General features: G+C 32.4%; 1 protein-coding gene across 1 annotated transcript in view; it reads right to left on the bottom strand.

Moving 5' to 3' along the window:
- LOC129807373 (uncharacterized) overlaps nucleotides 1-19,378 on the bottom strand; it is a 154,795-nt gene that overhangs the window by 12,497 nt on the left and 122,920 nt on the right. The window contains exon 3 of the mRNA XM_055856588.1: nucleotides 6,020-6,206. Coding sequence (XP_055712563.1) covers nucleotides 6,020-6,118 — 99 coding nt within the window. The 5' untranslated portion in view covers nucleotides 6,119-6,206. The remainder of the gene's footprint in view (nucleotides 1-6,019; nucleotides 6,207-19,378) is intronic.

Below are 19,378 nucleotides of genomic sequence, written 5' to 3'. Positions count from 1 at the left end.
CTAAATCTATAATATGGAGGATAATAAAATAATTTCCCAAAACAAAGAAAATTTTTCTTTGCTCCCAGCAAGTGGGTATGCAATTGTTGTACTAGCTCTGATTTTAGGATTTTGGATTTACGGGATTTTGGGATTTTTTACCTTTCGACACTTTTGCTTTCTTTATTTTGGCTTTCGGGCTTTGATCCTTTTCGCATTTAGGTTAATTCACGATTTTGGGGATTTCGGGTTTTCGAGGTTTTGGCCCATTCGGGATTTCAGCCCATTGAGGATTTTGTGGATTTTGGCTTTATGGGATTTTGTGGATTTTCGCTTTTCGAGATTTTGACCCTTTCGGGATATTAAGCTTTTCGGGATTTTAATCCATTCGAGATTTTGGTTTTTTGGCAATTTGGGGTTTTCGGCCTTTCAGCAATTTAGCGATCTTGATTTTGGCTTTTGGACATTGGCTCTTTCGGGATTTTGGCCTATTCCAACCTTTGAGGATTTTGGCTTTTTAGGATTCTGCACCTCTCGAGATTTTGACCGATTTGGGACTTTGGTCCATTCCGAATTTTGGAGATTTTGGTTTTTGGGATTTTGGCTTTTCGGGATTTTGCATCTTCCGGGATTTTGGACCATTCGGAATATTGGGGATTTTGATCTCTTTGGCATTTTGACCGGGATTCATATGTCAATAGATGACTGCCAATTTCAATTTGTCAAAATTTAGGGCTCAAATAATCGAATGGAATTGGGCTAAACTTAAGTTTCGTACATGGAAAGATGAGTAATTAAATAAAGAGAATAAATTTAATTAATAAATTTCATTTTTTGTTAATTTTATTGTCATTTTCCGAGTTTGATTTTGCTTCACAGCTGTCAAAGCATGACTTATCGATTAGGATTGCCAAAAAACATCTAGGGTAAGTGTACCAAATTCCGGCCAGTTTGCAATTTCGGCCATATTTTTATTCCTCAAATTTCCATGAATTTTTAGTTTTTGCATAGTTATTATAGAGATTATACTATGCAATAAATTAACAAAAAATGTAGCTTCGATAAACGAGAAGATGTTAAAAAGACTTTGGAAGGATTCCGGAAAAGCAAGGAACTATGAGAATGAAGGTGGCCGAAATAGGCCACCAAAGCTATTTCAACATTTTTATTCATTTTAAAATGGATTTAAAATGATTTTGGAGAAAATAAAGACGACAAACTGTCTACAAGATTCCAAGTAACACTCCTTAAGAAAAATTAACAAAAAAATCAATTTATATGAAAAATATTACATTTTGAACTTGTGATTTTGGTGCTTGCATGCAACTATGCCGAAATTTGGCACACTTACCCTACATAATTTCTCAGATTTCAATTTTAATCGATTGAATTTCACTAAATCGAAAAGATCGGTTTTATCAGCAATAATCTGAAAGTTAGCTCTTTTCAAGATTTAAAAAAAAAAAAAAAACTTGTGGAAAAAGCCAAGTATTTTTCTATTTAAATCATTATCCATATATATCGTTAAATGCTTTAGCCTAACGTGTTTTCTGGACCATGCTCCGCATTCAAAGCATTCAAAGCTCCTGTCAAATAAAAACAGCTATGGGACTATTAATAATTTCTGGGAATAAAACATTTACACGTGAATAATGCTTAAGTAAGATTTTTAATAATCTTACACATTTTCTGGTCTGATAATCTTGTAAGGAGATCTTCTGCAATATGAACTTTATTTAAACTCTTATGAGCTTTCCTTCACGTCGTCCACGGACATGCCATGAACAGTGTCATAGAGATGAGCTAACAAGTGGATTTAATCGCACCAGGGACATCTCAAATTCCATTTCACCATTATATAAAGCACAAAAGAAATGAGAGAAATGTTTCTGCGATGATGTTCGTGTTTTTTTTTGTGCTCATTCTCTTAACTTTAGGGGTGAATTAGGAGTTTAAAAGAAAAACTGTAAAACTTCCTCGTACAAGAGTTTCACTGCCAAAAGGTTGTATTCCATGTATGTACGAGGGTTCACTACATAAAGGGATGGTGAATAGGCTGTATTGTAATCTATTCTAATCTATTCCCTAATCAGTGCTGAGAATATCATGGATAATTGAATCCTATTGTACTTCTCAACGCATCAAAATTCAATGTCTAAAGGAGATTATTATGATGACTAGTAAGTTAATAATTTCCGGATCTTATATCCTATGTCTCTTAATTAATCCCGAAAGGCAGGTAGAATAATTTCTCAAAATATGTGTCAGAAAATACTAAAAGACATTTTAAATTTTAACACATAAACCCCTTGGACAGTTCTTCACAGAACTTTGCTTCATGAAAGTTTGTCACTCTTTGCAGTTTTATTTAAAATTGTGTTAAGACAGTAAGACAGTATAGATAATAGAAATATGCTGACTTTGTCAAGGATATGTTCTTATGAAAAAGTTTTACTACGAAACTTCTTACTCAAGGCGAAAAATTTAATATATACATCATGTGTCCCTCAAGATATTACACAAGTCTATACCACACTTGCTCTTAGTTCATTGGAATATAATTGAATTTCAAGCTGTGCCTTTCCCAGGGCAATCCTTCTGGGGTGGAATCATTAAAATTGCAGCATAGTGTCTGTGTCAGGAGATGAATTTACTCTTGGTCCAAGATTTCGCTGATGCTGTGACAATGTCAGCATTGAGAAAAGTTTAGCGCACTCAAGAATTACCCTTACTTTATTTAACATCATCCAATGATTTATTATGTGTTAATAAGGAGAAAATTTCATCTTGTGACCCTCTTTACTTTTTCTCAGCATGAAATTTTTATCAGTTTTTCATGACTGGGAGGTGAAAATCCTCTGTGACATATTCACCGGAAAATCGTTTCGTAAATTGATGTCATGCCACTCAGGGAGAATTTCATTAAATACAGGGATTTATTCTGAAATGTTTTCCTAGACAATTTCATTATTATTCCCAAAAATACGCCAATAGTTCCATCAGAGTTGCAAAGGTTTTAAACATAAATTAAAGATTGAAGATGAATTTCAGGCACTTCAATATGCTATATAGGGTAAAGTGATACAAGTTGGACATAGTGTTACAAGTTGGACAATTCGCCGGTACAAGTTGGACATGGCTTTTTTCTGTATAAATACAGTACAATTTTTTTTTCAAGCACAAGGAACCAAATTATAAAACTAAAGCATTAAAATATACAAATAAAAATGAAGTACTAAATTTATCAAGAAAAAAAGTCCTGTCCAACATGTACCACTTAATCCTATTTAGGGTAATATAGATTTTTTCCAAAATTGCTTTTAATAAGTAGAAAGTGAATGGAAATACTAGAAATTTTATATAAGGAAATTTTTAATGTTGAACTATATTCCTTTAGGGGAAAGTGACCATGCTTCGAACGATCCCAAGCTTTGTAATGACTAACTGGTCACTCACCCCTAGTTTTTTAAAATATGGGTACCATGAATCACATTTACTATTATTATTAATCGTATCGGAATATTTGTTACAATGTAATCATGTTTATACATTACTGTTGTTCTATCCCGTATTAGAAGAATCTTGCTAGTCCGTTTGTAGACTCGCTCAGGAGCGCGTTCCCCGCATTGTGGATGCATTGTTCCATGCTCCTGGAGTTGTTGGGCTGAGGTGGTACATTTCTTTACGTTTTATCACAGTGAAAATGTTTTTTTCTAAACATTCAGTTGTTTGCACCGGACGGGACTCGAACTCACAACTGTAAGAGTCGAGTCAGAGATCTCATCCGCCCAAGAGCAACGGTCTTGCCTATTGCGCCACTGAGATTCCCATATTTTTTACATCACATTTACTGAGAAACGTAGGAAAAATTTAGTCATTCCGAAGCTTGGGATGGTACGAAGCATGGGCACTTTCATTTTAATTTAACCGCAATAAACTAATTAGAAAGTAAACAATAATTACAGACATGCTTCAGTTTAGTGTTTAAAATCGTGAAATATAGAAGAAAATTAGGAATTTCGGCAAACAAACAAACCAATTCTGAAGTTCTGACTTTGATAATCTAGAAGTAGTGTATGTAGTAGGGGAGACCGGGGAGGTTTGGGACACTTTTTCATGTTTTGACTTTGAGACAGTATTTTAAAAAATCACGATAGTATATTACAATTTTATGCGGTCTATAGGATACTTATGGGTATTGACTTTATAAAAAGTACTTGATAGAACTTGGAAAACAAGTGAGTTTTCTTGGAGAAGATTAAACAACTAACTTGACGCTTTGTCCCAAAACTCCCTGATGTGGGGCAGTATGAGACGCAAAAGGTGATGTTTGGGACGCGTTTTTTCTCGCAAAATTTGCATTATTGGAGCACGTTTATTAATTTTAAGTACTAGATTGAAAATATTTCTAATCGAAATAAAAATGTTTAATCCTTTTTTTCATACTTAGAAATTAATATCAATTTTATTTATACAGTAGAGTCATTTATTGTCAATCAGTTATTTAAAGTATTTTCTTATTGTTTTTCATCTACCTTTCTTTGCTTTTTTATACACAAAAGCAAAGCAATTTTTATTTTTAGCAATATTAAAGATACATCTCGTCCCCTCAAAATGAAACTGTTACGATGGAATAGTGGTTAAATCCCATTTATTTTAAAAATTAATGAAAAAATCACCTTGTCACACACTACCCCTGTCCCAAATCTCCCCGGTCTCCCTTAATTATACAATTCTAATTTAAATTAGTTTATCCAATATTTTCCGTTGTTCGGAAATTTTATAGTAAAATGTTTTGAAAAAAGAAAAATTAAGAAATTTAGTTTTTTCAGCAATAATCTTAAACCCTAATTTTAAGGATAAAATGACTTTCACTAAAGTATAATGATATTTACAGCTCCTGTGAACACTGAACCCTCCAAAAATCATGATTTCTGTCCTGATCTTTTCTTTATACAATAGATTTTTAGGTTATTACGATTGGAAATATAAGAATAGTAATTTCGGAAAGTATTGAATCATTTTAGATACTTTTTCGAAGCACAGGAGGTGAGACACCAAGGTTTCAACTAATCTCACTTTTTATTTTAGAATCGTAAAATTAAATAAGGTATTGATATTGAAGCGAAAGGCCTGGTTCTACTATACTTTATCAGTTAGTGAAATTACTTATTCAGATGAATTATTTTTATTTGGAAATATCTACAAAAATTGACAATCTCAGTTTAAGAAATTTCATGAATTTTTATATTCAATTTAGTCGGACATTTTTCGACTTAGTGCTTTAAAATTAACCCATTCAGTCAATGTATCAGAAATACTTGAGACAGAATGTTTATCTTTTGGAATTAGTTTCTTATAGATTAATAGATAATTTAAAAAAAAATATCTATTATGGGAGCACGGAGAGCCGCTGTCAAACACATGTCTTAACGGTTACTGAATTTAAATTCTGTACCTTAATTTTTTACAAATTCTATTGATTTAAATTGAGTAACTATCCAAGGATAAAAATTGGCAACCAGAATCCAAATTAGGAAAGAGGATGAAGGTCAATTTTATCAACTTCGATGAGATGTCGAATTTTCTGTCCGCCATTTTGAGCAAAAATTTTACATGACTTTCCGCGAAGTGAAAAAAAGAACAACAAAATGTATTTCGATTTCTATCGTGCTATTTTTTTCAAGTAATTAGAGGACTGAAGTAACTAAAAATCCATTCCCGACAGAAATTCGGATATCAATTTCCCAGGAATAAATCATCAAAAATCACTTAATTTGCGTATGATGTATAATACCATGGTAAGGAATGGGTTAAGAAAAAGAACAGCCGCCAGCTCTGCCAGCGTTTGTTATCGTTCTGCAATATTATTTTCGGTCAAATGAAAACTTTAGTTCTTCAATAATTCTCGTTCCCTTAGTATTTTTTAACGGTCATTAATCTATAGAGTTCAACTCTGATATTTCCTCTAACATGTCCGTCCAATAAAATCTCTCCAATTCAGAGAAATTGGAGGTGAAAAAGCTAGCAGCCAACTCACCTGTTTTGTGAGAATGACGACGAGCAAAATGTATCCATTCATGAGGAGACCAATTACTGAGACAATAGCAAGGGGAACGCCTAGGCTCAGGGGGAGCATGTCGATCTGCTGTTCCCCAGAAGCTTCAGACGGCGTCCAGCAGCCCCCTCAAGTGATGTCAAACAGCTGTTCTTCCATCCCCAACAATCTGCAAGAAAAGAAAAGCCCATTACTTTCCCATTTCTCAGACTCTCACGGTATTTTCCACAGAGATTGTTGGATGACATAACTTCTTTTTGCCCATTCTATTTTATCAGGATATTGGTTTCTTATTTTGTCGTCTGAGACAAATTGAGAATTGTGCAATATGTCTGATAGATAGAACCATTCAGTTTTCTTTACTTAATCTTTTATTATTTTTCTTCCAAACAACTTGAATAAAGAATGATTTAATTCACTTTGGAATTTCATTTTTATGCTACCTTAAACATCCCAACAAAGAGATAGTATAACTTCAAAGGAATTCACCTGCATAGTTTCATGTTATTTAATCCTTTTAAAAGAGAGGATAGAAAATTGTGTAATTTGTGAATTTTGTCTGAAAATTCTCTTTATAATCTTTCAGGATTTCCCGGTGCGATGTAATCGGTGCGTGAATAATTCAACTTTAGTTCTAGCGATTTGCTAGGATTTCCCGTAAATTGTACTTTTGGTTCACAATCACGATTTACAATGAAATATTAAATACGATCTAAAACCAAAAAGCTATTTAATGGTGTTACGCCTCAATGTTGATTTATTTCAAGTTGAATATATTAAACGTATTAAACAGGGATTTAAATCCGTGTAATCAGTTAACGGTACTTCCAGCAGATTTTGACTTTTGCGACGGGATTAAAGAGATATTATAATGAAATTTTTTTAGGTAAAGCATTAACGTACATGATTTTGAGTAAATTATCATCAATTCTCTATAAATTTTCTAATTTACAATTACTACGATTTTCATAACTGAAAAACTATTGATAAGCCCACATAAGCTTATTTGTAGGTGAGATTCTTTATGTGAGCAATCTCGGCCTGCACGCTAATTCCTTTTGGAACTGAAGTTGGAAGATGTTACACAGCAATTGGGAATGAAGTCTCTAAAATAAATACAGATTTTGTATTTTAATCAAAATAGGTGTGATTAGAAGGAATCACATCTAATATCAAGGATTTGGATGAACTGATAGAAAAATGATATATTGGTGAAATATTGACCAGAATGTCCTCTATAATTTTTCCCCAAAACTTGATCTTATCGATTGCTCTGGAGCTGAGATAATTCAATTTATTTGTATTGCGGACATGGCTTTTGACTACACAGAAAAAAATATTTTGTAAAAATGTTCGTAAATGTTTGTGAATTCCTATGGGGGAGTTAGAAAATGCTCGTGAATCGTATAACCCACAAACATGTTCGTAAAAGTTTGTACTTTTTTCACAAATATTGTGCGTAACATGATCACTTGACATTTGTTCGTAAATGTTCGTAAACACACAAAAAATGTTTGTAACATTTCGTCATTTGTTCGTAAATGTTTGTTTTCCTGTCGAACATTTTACGAACATTTACGAACAAATCACAAAATTTTACAAACATTTTTTGTGTGTTTACGAACATTTACGAATAAATGTTTGTAAAAGTACAAAAAATTTTCGTCAAATGATCTTTTAAAAAACAACGTTTGTGAAAAAAGTACAAACTTTTACGAACTTGTTTGTGGGTTATACGACTCACGAGCATTTTGTAACTCCCCCATAGGAATTCACAAACATTTACGAACATTTTTACAAAATATTTTTTTTCTGTGTACAGTGTCCCTTGCGTCCACATTATTTAATCTTTTTTTTTATTAATTACGGTACCGATCAAAGCGGTCATATCAACAGTACCTGTTTACTTTTACAGCAGTATAATTGTTGATACATAGTAAGGCGTCAATGGTTATAAGGGCTTCAAAACTGAGGTATCACCATATGGCTTAAATTAGATTACATTGGGGCTTGGGAGTGTGATTTGATTGGTGCGCTGCATACATCTGGGCTCAATTTGAGCCTGGTTTTGTCTACCCAAGAAACTCGCTCCAAACCATTTAAAACCTGGCTGAACTGCACAATGTCTTGACATTATTCACTGTCAGATTTTCCTTATTAAAAACCCAAAAATGGCTGGTTTAAGAATTTAGAACAATAACATACAACGTGTTCTACATCTTCCAAACTCTTCCCACAACTAACCGTAAGGCTTAACTTCTCTAAATTCTCATTAACCATTTTTTTTTGAAAATTTTGACGTAGAATTAGATATTAAGGCTGATGATCCACTAGATTCTGAAAACAAAAAAAAACTAAGAAGATTTTAAAGATTTTGGAAATGGGCTAAACCACTAATTTAGTTTGAAGATGGCTTTAACGTAATTCTCCATAACCTTTTAGTTTTAATGCTTCTCTATATTGGGACGCAGTTTCGTTAAAAAATGTGTTTTTGATCGAATTTTGACATTTCCGCCTACAGTAACAGACAATTTAATTAATGAATATTAATATACTGGTTCATTTTTATTTTCGGGAATAATGGCAAAGGAAAGAAATCAGAAAAAGCAATGAGCAAAGGAAGAAGTCGTTATTTCTTGCGGCTTCAAATTTAAGGTTTAACCATATGGTTTAACTTCTTAAATTTCCTATCAGTTGAGTTTTTTTTAGAAAATTTTGACTTAACATTAGATATTAACGTAAAAGGACACTGGGTAAAACGGTCTAACCTTTCGCCACGAATGAGACCTGTACCATCGAATAGGCATTGGCAAAGGTAACAACTTTTGTTCCGGGGCCAACCCCAAAAGTATGTAGAAAAAGCACTAAAGCATAAAACATAATGTTTAAGAATTGTAATGATTCTTTCTGCAAAACTCATTTTATACAAAAACGGTTAATTGTATATTGTTCCTTTTTAAGAACAATTTGTAAATAGGACTCAAAGAAAATTTTCCTGGAACAAACCATATCTTTTTCTCTTTATTTTCCCTGCAATTTTCTAGATCTTCCTTATAAATTTTTTACCATCCTTCAAATTCATAAAAAAAAGGATTGTAGGGTAAGTGTGCCAAAATTCGGCATAGTTGCATGCAAGCGTCAAAGTCTTAAGTTTGAAATGCAATATTTTAAATTCAAAATGATTTTTTTTATTCTTTCTTCTGAAAGAGTGTTGCTTGGAACCTTGTAAAGAGTTTACCGTCTTTATTTACTCTAAAATCATTCTTAAAACATTTTAAAATGAATAAAAATATAGACATAGCTTTGGTGCCCTATTTCGGCCACCTTCATTCTCATAATTCCTTGCCATTCGGGAATTCTTCCAATATCTTTTTCACGTCATCTCGTTTGTCGAAGCTACATTTTTTGTTATTCTTTTGCATTGTATAATCTCTAGAGTACGTAAAATCTAAAAGTTCATGGAAATTCGAGGAACAAAAAAGGTGGCCGAAATTGCAAGCTGGCCGGAATTTGGCACACTTACCTTATCCTTTTTTATGAAGGAATGTCTCTTATGCAGTAATATTCTGCTTGAAAAAAGAGTTAAAACCTTTAAAGATCGCAGAGTTCTAAAGATACCGTTATTTGAATACTATAAGTAATAAATTCAGAGAAAAAATGTTTTAATTAATTATACTGAGAACCTTTTGTTAAAATTCTTTAGTAACGGTACCTTTACAACCCTATGAAATTCAGCAATCCTAGCTCCTTTTTGAAGGAGAATGTTTCTTTAAAGACAAGTCTAAAGACGACAAAAATATGCAATTGAGGCAATACTTTTAACGGGATTTTAGAATATTCGAGGATATTTGAGGAAAACCTGGATACAAGAAAAATGGAGGGATTGGAATAAGGTTTCTCTTAAGAAAATGTTCCTTGAGTTCAGTTCTCTTTTAGAAAACGTTCTTTGGCGCCAACAACTTACGATATGCCGGTATTTAAAAAAAAGCAAGTTTCACAAAAATAGTTCTAACCATTTTTTAAGACATCTGAAAAAGTTGACGTGATGGACTATAAGTTTCCTTGGGTGATACGTTCAAGATACACCAAGGACTCCGAAAATACCTGTGATTTGCCATTAAACAAAATAGGTTTTCGTTTTGTTGCCCTGTAATGTGCAATAGCTTTAAAACTTGGCTAGTTTGTATGGGAGCTACCAGATGAAGCAGTCAGAGGGAAAATCTGAAAATATTTATTTAAAGCTCAAGTCATATATCGACTTTGATCCGAATTTCATTAAGATCGGATATGTCGTTTTCGAGTAATAAATTGTCAAAATTGCGAATTTTCATAAGGATATCGTTAATTTTCCAAGGATTGACAGTTCTCTTTGACTTGGGTTTCGGTAATTTTTAAGTCATACACCAATACCTGAAAAATGGGCCTAGTCCCATCTCTGGCGAAGGGTTGTACCAGCTCTCATACATTTCTGCCCATTGTCTTTTGCACTAGATTTCGAAAACTATTAAAATTGGTTATTATTTAGGATTTCGAGAATTTGGAAACTGGTCTAAACTTTAATTTCTGAAACAGTAATTTGCTCTTTAACACCGGCAAAATACTGTTGGAAAACAAGTGGAAAATACTAGAACATTTTTTCCAAATTTTCTGATTTCTTCTTGAGCACAGATTTTAATCTGTGCTAAAAATTGATCTCTTCTTGCATGAGGATTAATCTTTTCTTGAATTGTAACAAAATTTATTTTTTTTTTTTCAATATAAGAGAAATATCAAAACTGTTACTATTGCGATTGTTCTGAAAGCCCTTAATAAAGCGATTTGGGATAGAATATGATACCGTAAAATTGTACATTTTAGATTTAAATGTAAAATCTCTCACTAATGGAATTGTTTAACCATATATCCAAGTATTATAATTTTCCCTTTGTGCAACCCTAGTCCTTCTGCGGATTGAGTTTCTAGTTGAAACATAACTCTTATTTGTCCAATTCAACTGAGTACATGTCGCTGAAACATTGTCTGTAGTATGTCCAAAAGTGAGAGAATAAAAATAAATAAAATATTGAAGAAACACATTTCTAATTTGATCACCGCCAAATCTAAAATGTGCACTTTTGGAAAAAGCTATAACGTATCTGGATTTTTCCTCTGGAAAATTGTATTTCCTATCTTTTCTGTCACATGAAATAAAATGGTTAGTGCGTTGTGTGTTCTGCTGTTGTCTTATGATAAATTGTTTGTTGAGTCAAATGCCAAAATAAAAAAAAAGTATATGAATAAATAACACTCGAGGGAAAAATGTGAAAAATAATAAAACAAACACTGTGACATGGTACCAGAATCAATTTTTATCTTTTTGAATTTGTTTGGGGGTGGTACAACATTCGCATTTATATCTAATAAGGACTTACAAAAAGAGGATTGGAGGATATACCTTTACTCTGTCACATCTTGCCTCAAGTTAATTTTTTATCAATATTTGTTTCCAGAATGATAGATAACTCATGGAGCAAGGAATTTATGTAAATTATGTCATTCCGATGATGATTTTTGATTTAGATGGACATTGAGAGCAAAAATGGCTTCTGTGGCCAGTGAAATCGGGACATGGTGATCATTAAATTTCCACAGAAATACGGTCAAAATTAGAATTAATGAGGGATGTTTCAAAACATTTTGTTTTGCCCAGTGATTATCACCAAAGCGGAAGCGGTGAAGTGAGGTATGTTAATCTCATAGCTTTGGAAGCTCATAAGATTACATGGCATGTATTTTTTATGGAGCTTCTCTCTTGCAAATTAGACACTGTAAATTCAATCCCTTCACCCCTAATAATATTATTCATGGTCTCATCCTTGGTAGAAACACCATTTTCCCACAACGAGAATTTTCTCACAATAATGAGTGTCTCGCGACTTTCAAAGCTCTCAAACGTGGTTGAAAGCTCTGATGTTAAATTATCAATTTTGTACATAAATAACTACATGTTTTACACAAACAAGTTAATTAACTACATAGAAATAAGCCAGAAATGTAATTTAACTAATAATTTCCTTTTAATTGGAAAATTAAATAATTTTGGGGTAACTTTTTGTCTTTTACATGTTAATAAAGGCTAATAGAAGATGAGAGTGTAGCTTAGAAACATAACATAAAGAAACTTAAAACCTCATAAGCTTTAAGTTATAAAACAAGTGTCCATTTTTGGTCTTAAGATCTATTTCTATGAAAGATGATTGTTTAAAACTATGTTACATTTACAATTTTTTGACTAAAAATTTGAGAATTAGAAATTGAGAACAGTTCGCAGCGCCACTTGCGGGAGAAAACAACCTTCATCTCGGCGTGGAGCCATTGTTTACGCGTGAGGGCATGCCCTCACGCGGAGGTGAAGGTTGTTAGTCAGTGAAATTTTCAAATTTTTGAAAATTTATTCAAAAATTCACTGACAAACTTAATCTCTGCGTAAAGGCACTGTCTTTTCGCGCGAGTGGTGCTGAGAACTGTTCTCAATCCTTAATTTTAATTTTTTTTTATTTTCATTTCGCAGTAAAAATATTAAATATGTAAAAGATAGAATATAAATTGTTTATTTTAATTTTTACCCAATACTTTTGAAACGTAGTGTTTTGAAGAATGTTGGAATTTCATGAGGATTTTTATTAGAAAGATATTTATGATAATTTAATTTAATTGAGAATCACACGTATCGAGTAGGAAGGTTGGTGGAGGTGTCTTTTTTTATCGAAAGCATTAAAGCTTGGCTATAACATATTTTGTTAAATTAATTTGTGAAAGTTGGACAAAATTTGGAAATTTTCCAAAGAAAAATGCCAAACAGAGGTGACAAACTGTTCTCATCGTAAAATTTTAAGACCTTTAAATTTTAAAGCTTTAAAAACTAGAAAATTTTAAATATAAATAATGGGTGAACTTCATAGACGGCGTTCGATTCTTTCTAAAAAACTGATTTGGATTTGAGGTTAAAAGTCTCTATTAGCACAAAATGTCCATGTTCGAAAAATTCAAATGAAATTTCGAATTTTGTTCTAAAAATTTGCGTTTGAAAATCCAGAAAAGAAAATACTATTACTTCTTGTTAGTTACAGTATAGATGACTCAAGTGACTTCCTGTTTAAATTTCGAAGTACTCGAGTGTTAAAATGTGTTAGTCTAGTTAAGTAATGGTGTCTACACACCAGGAGTAATTTTCGTCAAAAATTGCCTTTTTGACGATTTTTTAAAGACATTGCTTTTACAGAAATTATAAAGAAATTTAAAGGCATTTTTTTTTAAAGAAATTGCTCCTAGTATGTAGATGCCATAATTTTTGAAATATTTCATAAATTATCCCGACCTCGTGCGAAAATTTAGTGTGGGAAATCGAGATTGAGTTTGAATTGTTCGAACATCAACGATATTTTGTATTAATAGGGTTCTATTTAGCATGTAGTTGGATTGGAAGACGAAAATCCACTTGTCTGTGCACCCACTGAGATACCACAAATGCCTCATTTACGGTTTACGGAATCTTTGTTTCTTCCATTTCGTTTTTCCCAGTTTGTCTTTGGAAATCTCGTATTTCATATATTTTAAATAAATATATTTTATTAAATAAAATATTGATATTGCAATTGTGAAATTGTTAGTTTCGTCCTTCAGGGCAAAGGGAAATTTTCTGTGTTTTGGGAAATTTTTAGTTTCGTCATTTTGGGCAAGGGAAATTTTCTGTGTTTTGGGAAATTTTTAGTTTCGTCCTTTGGGGCAAAGGGAAATTCTCTGTGTTTTGTGAAGTTATCAGTATCGCCTGTCGGGGCAAATGGAATTTTTCTGAGAAAAGGGAAATTTTTGGAAAGTTATAAAATATACTTGTGCAAAATGTGTCACATACAAAATTTATGAAAATTGTGCAAAATATATGAAAGATAAGATTTCCAAAGACAAGTTTCCAAAAAACAAAAATTACCGAAAACAAAGATTCCAAAGATAAACTGGGAAAAACAAAAATGAAAAAAAAATGGAAAAAACGAAGATTCCCGATCCCTTCATTTACAGCTGGAGTTTACAAAATTCGAAGATCGGTTTCGAAAGCCAAAGAAAAGACATTTTCCTTTTCATTTCGTGCATGGTGAGCGAAGTAATTCCAAAAATGCATCTGCTCTGTCTTTGTAGCGGGGTAAATAAAAGCTACAAAGCCTATTTCTTTACAATTCTACTCATAAACACTGTGAGTAATATTTTTAGCAACTTCTTAGTGTAATATTTCATAAATTTTACCAATCTTGTGCGAAAATATAGTTTGAAAATTTGAAATTGAATTTGAATTCTTCGAGCATTAACAACATTTTGTGCATAGAGTTCTATTTACTTTTTATCTAAGACACTATTTTATAGAATCAAACTTCAATTGTGAATAAAAGATAAAAAAAACTCTACATGCACATTCACAGCGAACAGACTGGGCTTTTCTACATGATCATTGCTTTTTTACGCCTTCATTGCTTTTTTACACGTGGAAAAGATATTCAAAAAATTGCGGAACCAAACCAATTTTTGCACCAATTTGATGTTTTTCCATTCTCTGAGACAACATTCTTTAAAAAGAAAATGATTTATTAGTAAAATTTACCAAATCTAAACACCTCGAATCAAGAGCAAAAAGAAATTGACCGGTCAATTGCTCTTTGCTCTTTTATCAAGGTACTTATAATCGGAAAATTTTACTAATACATCATTTTCTTCTTAAAGAACATTGTCTCATAAGGCGTAAAAAATATCAAATTAGTGCAAATATTGGTTTGGTGCCGCAATTTTTTAATTATTTTTCCCACGTGTAAAAAAGCAATGAAGGCGTAAAAAAACAATGACCCTGTAGAAAAGCCCAGTCTGTTCGGTGTGATTATGTCGTTAACGCTTTAAAATTCAAATTCATTTCAAATTTTCAAAATATATTTTCGCACAGGGTTAGGAAAATAGTGCAACAAAAACACTAAGACCATTGTTGCTTCCTTTTTCCTCACAACAAAAGTAAGACTGATACTCGACAAAGTTCGAAATTCGAGAAGGAAGTATTTCGGCCACCATGCGGACGACAAAAAGTATAAATTTCTTTTCTTTGGCTTTCGGAATTGATTTTCGAATGTTTTTTTTTTGTGAAATTCCGGTTTTGAGCGCTTGGAAAACAATATAGTAGCCGTGGTTTAATATTATTTAGGTGGAGCTTACTAAAAAAAAACATAGATTATTTTTCTACAAAATATGCAAATATGAGGATATCGTCATGACAAAGGAATCACTGATTTCACAAGCATGAGTAGTTTATGTAGATTTAGATGACCCTATAAGAGAATTACCAACATTTTAATATGTTTATGATACTATAATACTATAACCGATAAAAGCAACGATATGAGATATATTCAAACAATGGCAGAAAGCTGTAACTATTTTACATCGCTCATTCTGTATTACAGTGGCATATCCCCAGTCATCATTTTAATTTGCATGAATTGGTGTAAATTTTAATTTCAATTTATGTTACTCTATTTTAAAAACAAAGTCTGGCAAATTTTAAAAGCTTGTGTCTAGAGTTACGTTCCTGTAATATGGCTAGAGCAGCCCTAGTTCATGGAACGCCTTATCGTAAATTCTGTCTTCTCCACAAACCTTGTTTTCAATTGACAATTATCATAGACCTTTATTATCACACAATTTCCCCTGTTTATGCTCCCTGAAGACAATGCCTTAAGTTCAAATGATGACTATGAACACATAAAGTTCATAGGAGCATGCAAAACATCTCCCATTTAATGTTCTTTGAAGAGTTACTTTCAGAAACAGACCGTTAAACATTTATGAGGTTATTCTGTGTGATAATTTCCAAGTTTACCTGTGGTAACTCCTATATAAAATACGTTGAATGACCCTATTTATTCTAATTTCTGAACTATATTGAAGTGCAGGAATTTTTCAACCCTTTCTACCATGGATATTTTAAAGTTTTTCGCTCTCTTTAGGTAATAACATTCATTTTAGTCTAATTGAATTCAATTTTGCTGACATGACTACACCCATCGGAAACCCAGAGGGCTAGACAAGAAGTGAGAAGTCCTATGTTTGACTTTCATTCAACTGTGGACTGAACATTCCAAGTTCATCAAATTTAATTAATTTTCATATATGACTTTCAGTGAATTGAAAAGTGCCTTTTACATCCCCCAATGACCATCAATCATGTTGAAAATTTGCACGCACGCCAGGAATTGTTGAATGATGTATTTAGTAACCCAACAACAAAAAAATCACACCTCCATTCTAATGGTTATAAATGTAAAATGATGTCAATGTCACCATTAACCCTTTGGTTCTCCACAAAAGACTTAATGATTGGGTGCACGTTATTTTCCGATACAGAAATAAAGTTGTAAAAGGGATTCCTATTAATTGGAAAAGTATACATACAAGGCATGAATCCTATACTTTAACAGAATGTCAAAGAAAATCTCTCCTTCAATTTGATTTTTAATATAAAAGAGATGGCAAAGCGACCCAGTTTATCAGAATGCTCGAACTTATGACTTTGATGCTTGAAAAATCCCAGATAAGTTTGTGGTAGCTGAGATTCATTACAGGTGTACTCGAAATGCGTGCAACTCGGGGTGCTTGCAACTCGGAATGCGTGAAAATTCGGTTTTACAGTAGGTGTCAAAAGTTTGTTGCCTCATATATGTTCGGGAAACTAGGTGCAAAAAATGATATAAAAAATTACTTTTTGAAATTTTTCTTTTTGTAAATTAGTTGCCTGTAATCCGTAGGTCTTATTTATATATTCAAAACAGAATAAATAGGGTAAGTGTACCAAATTTCGGCATAGTTGCATGCAAGCGTCAAAGTCTCAAGTTTGAAATGTAATATTTTAAATTCAAATTGATTTTTTTTTATTCTTTCTTCTGAAAGAGTGTTGCTTGGAACCTTGTAAAGAGTTTACCGTCTCTATTTACTCTAAAATCATTCTTAATACATTTTAAAATGAATAAAAATATAGGCACAGCTTTGATGCCCTATTTCGGCCACCTTCATTCTCATAGTTCCTTGCCCTTCGGGAATTCTTCCAATATCTTTTTCACGTCATCTCGTTTGTCGAAGCTACATTTTTTTGTTATTCTTTTTCATTGTGTAATCTCTAGAGCAGAGATGTGCAAAAACCGTTGAAACCGAATTAACGTCAAAATAAGTTTGTTATAGTAGCGTTTTGATCACTGACGTACATGTTTCATTTGACGTTTATTCGGTTTCAACGGTTCTTGCACGCCTCTGCTCTAGAGTATGTAAGAACTAAAAATTCATGGAAACTCGAGGAACAAAAAAGGTGGCCGAAATTGCAAGCTGGCCGGAATTTGGCACACTTACCCTAATTTTATTTCATATAAAAATTATTGTTTTCCAAAAGTTGATCATTTTTGATTCGTCAAAAGTTTGTTGCCTCATTTGAAAAAGTAATTTAAAAGAGTCAAAACATGCAACACATTTCACAGATGTATATACTATGTATACAGATCATATCGGGAACTGTTGCATAGTCACCTCAAATATTATAAGATGACATTCTAACAGCAGGATGATAAATTTTACTGCCTTGAGTAGTAATTTTATTCTAAATTACTCTTTTAATTTTATTGTCTCCCAGTTAAATTGTAATAGCGCTGGCACACCTTTTCAATTGAGTGAATTTCAACCGATTGAAATTTTACCTCTTACTCTTTTAAAGTGAAATTATATGTATATGTCTCTTTCTGTCAAATGAAATTTAAAATTGAGATTGAAATTTCAATTTCAATTTCTATTTTCATTTGACAGAAAGAGACACCTATATCTGATTTAATTTTGAAAGAGTAAGAGGTAAAATTTCAATCGGTTGAAATTCACTTAATTGAAAATGTGTACCAGCGTCATAAGATCTAACATCCGGCTAGTAAAATTTACTAGGGTGGGGTAAGTGTGCCAAATTTCGGCATAGTTGCATGCAAGCACCAAAGTCTCAAGTTTGAAATGTAATATATTTAATATAAATTGATTTTTTTCATTCCTTCTACTTAAGGAGTGTTGCTTAGAACCTTGTAGACAGTTTATCGTCTTTATTTACTCTAAAATCATTCTTAAAACATTTTAAAATGAATAAAAATATAGACATAGCTTTGGTGCCTTATTTCGACCACCTTCATTTTCATAGTTCCTTGACCTTCGGAAATTTTTCAAATGTCTTTTTTGAGTCATCTCGTTTGACGAAGCTACATTTATTGTTATTCTTTTGCATTGTATAATCTCTAGAGTATGTAAAAACTAAAAATTCAAGAAAATTCGAGGAACAAAAAAGGTGGCCGGAATTGTAAGCTGGCTGGAATTTGGCACACTTACTTCGGCCACTTTTAGTGTAATTTCGGCCAAGCAAATAAATTAAATAAAATTATGTATGTAATCTTCGAATAGTCAATGAATTCATTTTGCTTTTAAATATTTATTCATTTTAGGATGTATTAACACAAAGACCTGTAAATTTTAGGTATAATTTGAATTTAAATTACGTTGTAAAAACTCAGTGTGGAAAGAGTCTTACAAAAAATGTGACAGATCGATTGTGTTTCTTGTGATTTGTGGTGAAGTGCAGAGGGTTTTCCTTCGGTGTTTTGGAAGAGTTCAGGAAGGGCAAATTGCTACGGGAATCTGCGCGTAAATTTGAGATGCTACTCTTCAGGTCTTGAGGACAAATTACACGGAAGATCTTAGGGCTTATGGGTCATATAAACGTATTAAACTAAATATTAAACTCGTTCCGTTTGACGTTTTGAAATTTTCTATCCGTTGCGTCACAAAAAGTGGTGAGAAAAAATGTGGCCGGTATTTCACTCAAACTGGCCGGAATACTACCCAAAGCAATATCCACATTTTTAGTAATTTTTTAATATTTTGGGAAGTGATTTAAAGAAAACAAAGATGATAAACTAGTTTTCAAGCTTCCACACAACCCTCCCAAAAAGGAAAGTAATAAGAAATATCAATATGAATTAAAAATATTGCATTTCAAATTTAGGACTTCAGTGCTTATATGCAACTATGCCGAAATTTGGCACACTTACCTTGGATATTAAAATCTAACAGAGGCCAAAGTTAAATCTAAAGGGGGATAGTAGATTTTACCATTCGGCTATTAGAATTCACTATCCACAGGGTAGTAAATTTTAAAATTTCAAGATAGTAGATTCTAAAGGAAATTGCCTATATGCCTTGCCTATGGAGGATCGTATCTTCTACTATCTTATGAGGCATTATAGAATTTAAATACAC

Source organism: Phlebotomus papatasi, chromosome 3 (assembly GCF_024763615.1).
Source record: "Phlebotomus papatasi isolate M1 chromosome 3, Ppap_2.1, whole genome shotgun sequence".
Taxonomy (NCBI): Eukaryota; Metazoa; Arthropoda; class Insecta; order Diptera; family Psychodidae; genus Phlebotomus; species Phlebotomus papatasi.
The sequence above is the reverse complement of the archived record's forward strand: the minus strand, read 5'-3'. Positions and strand labels throughout refer to the sequence as shown.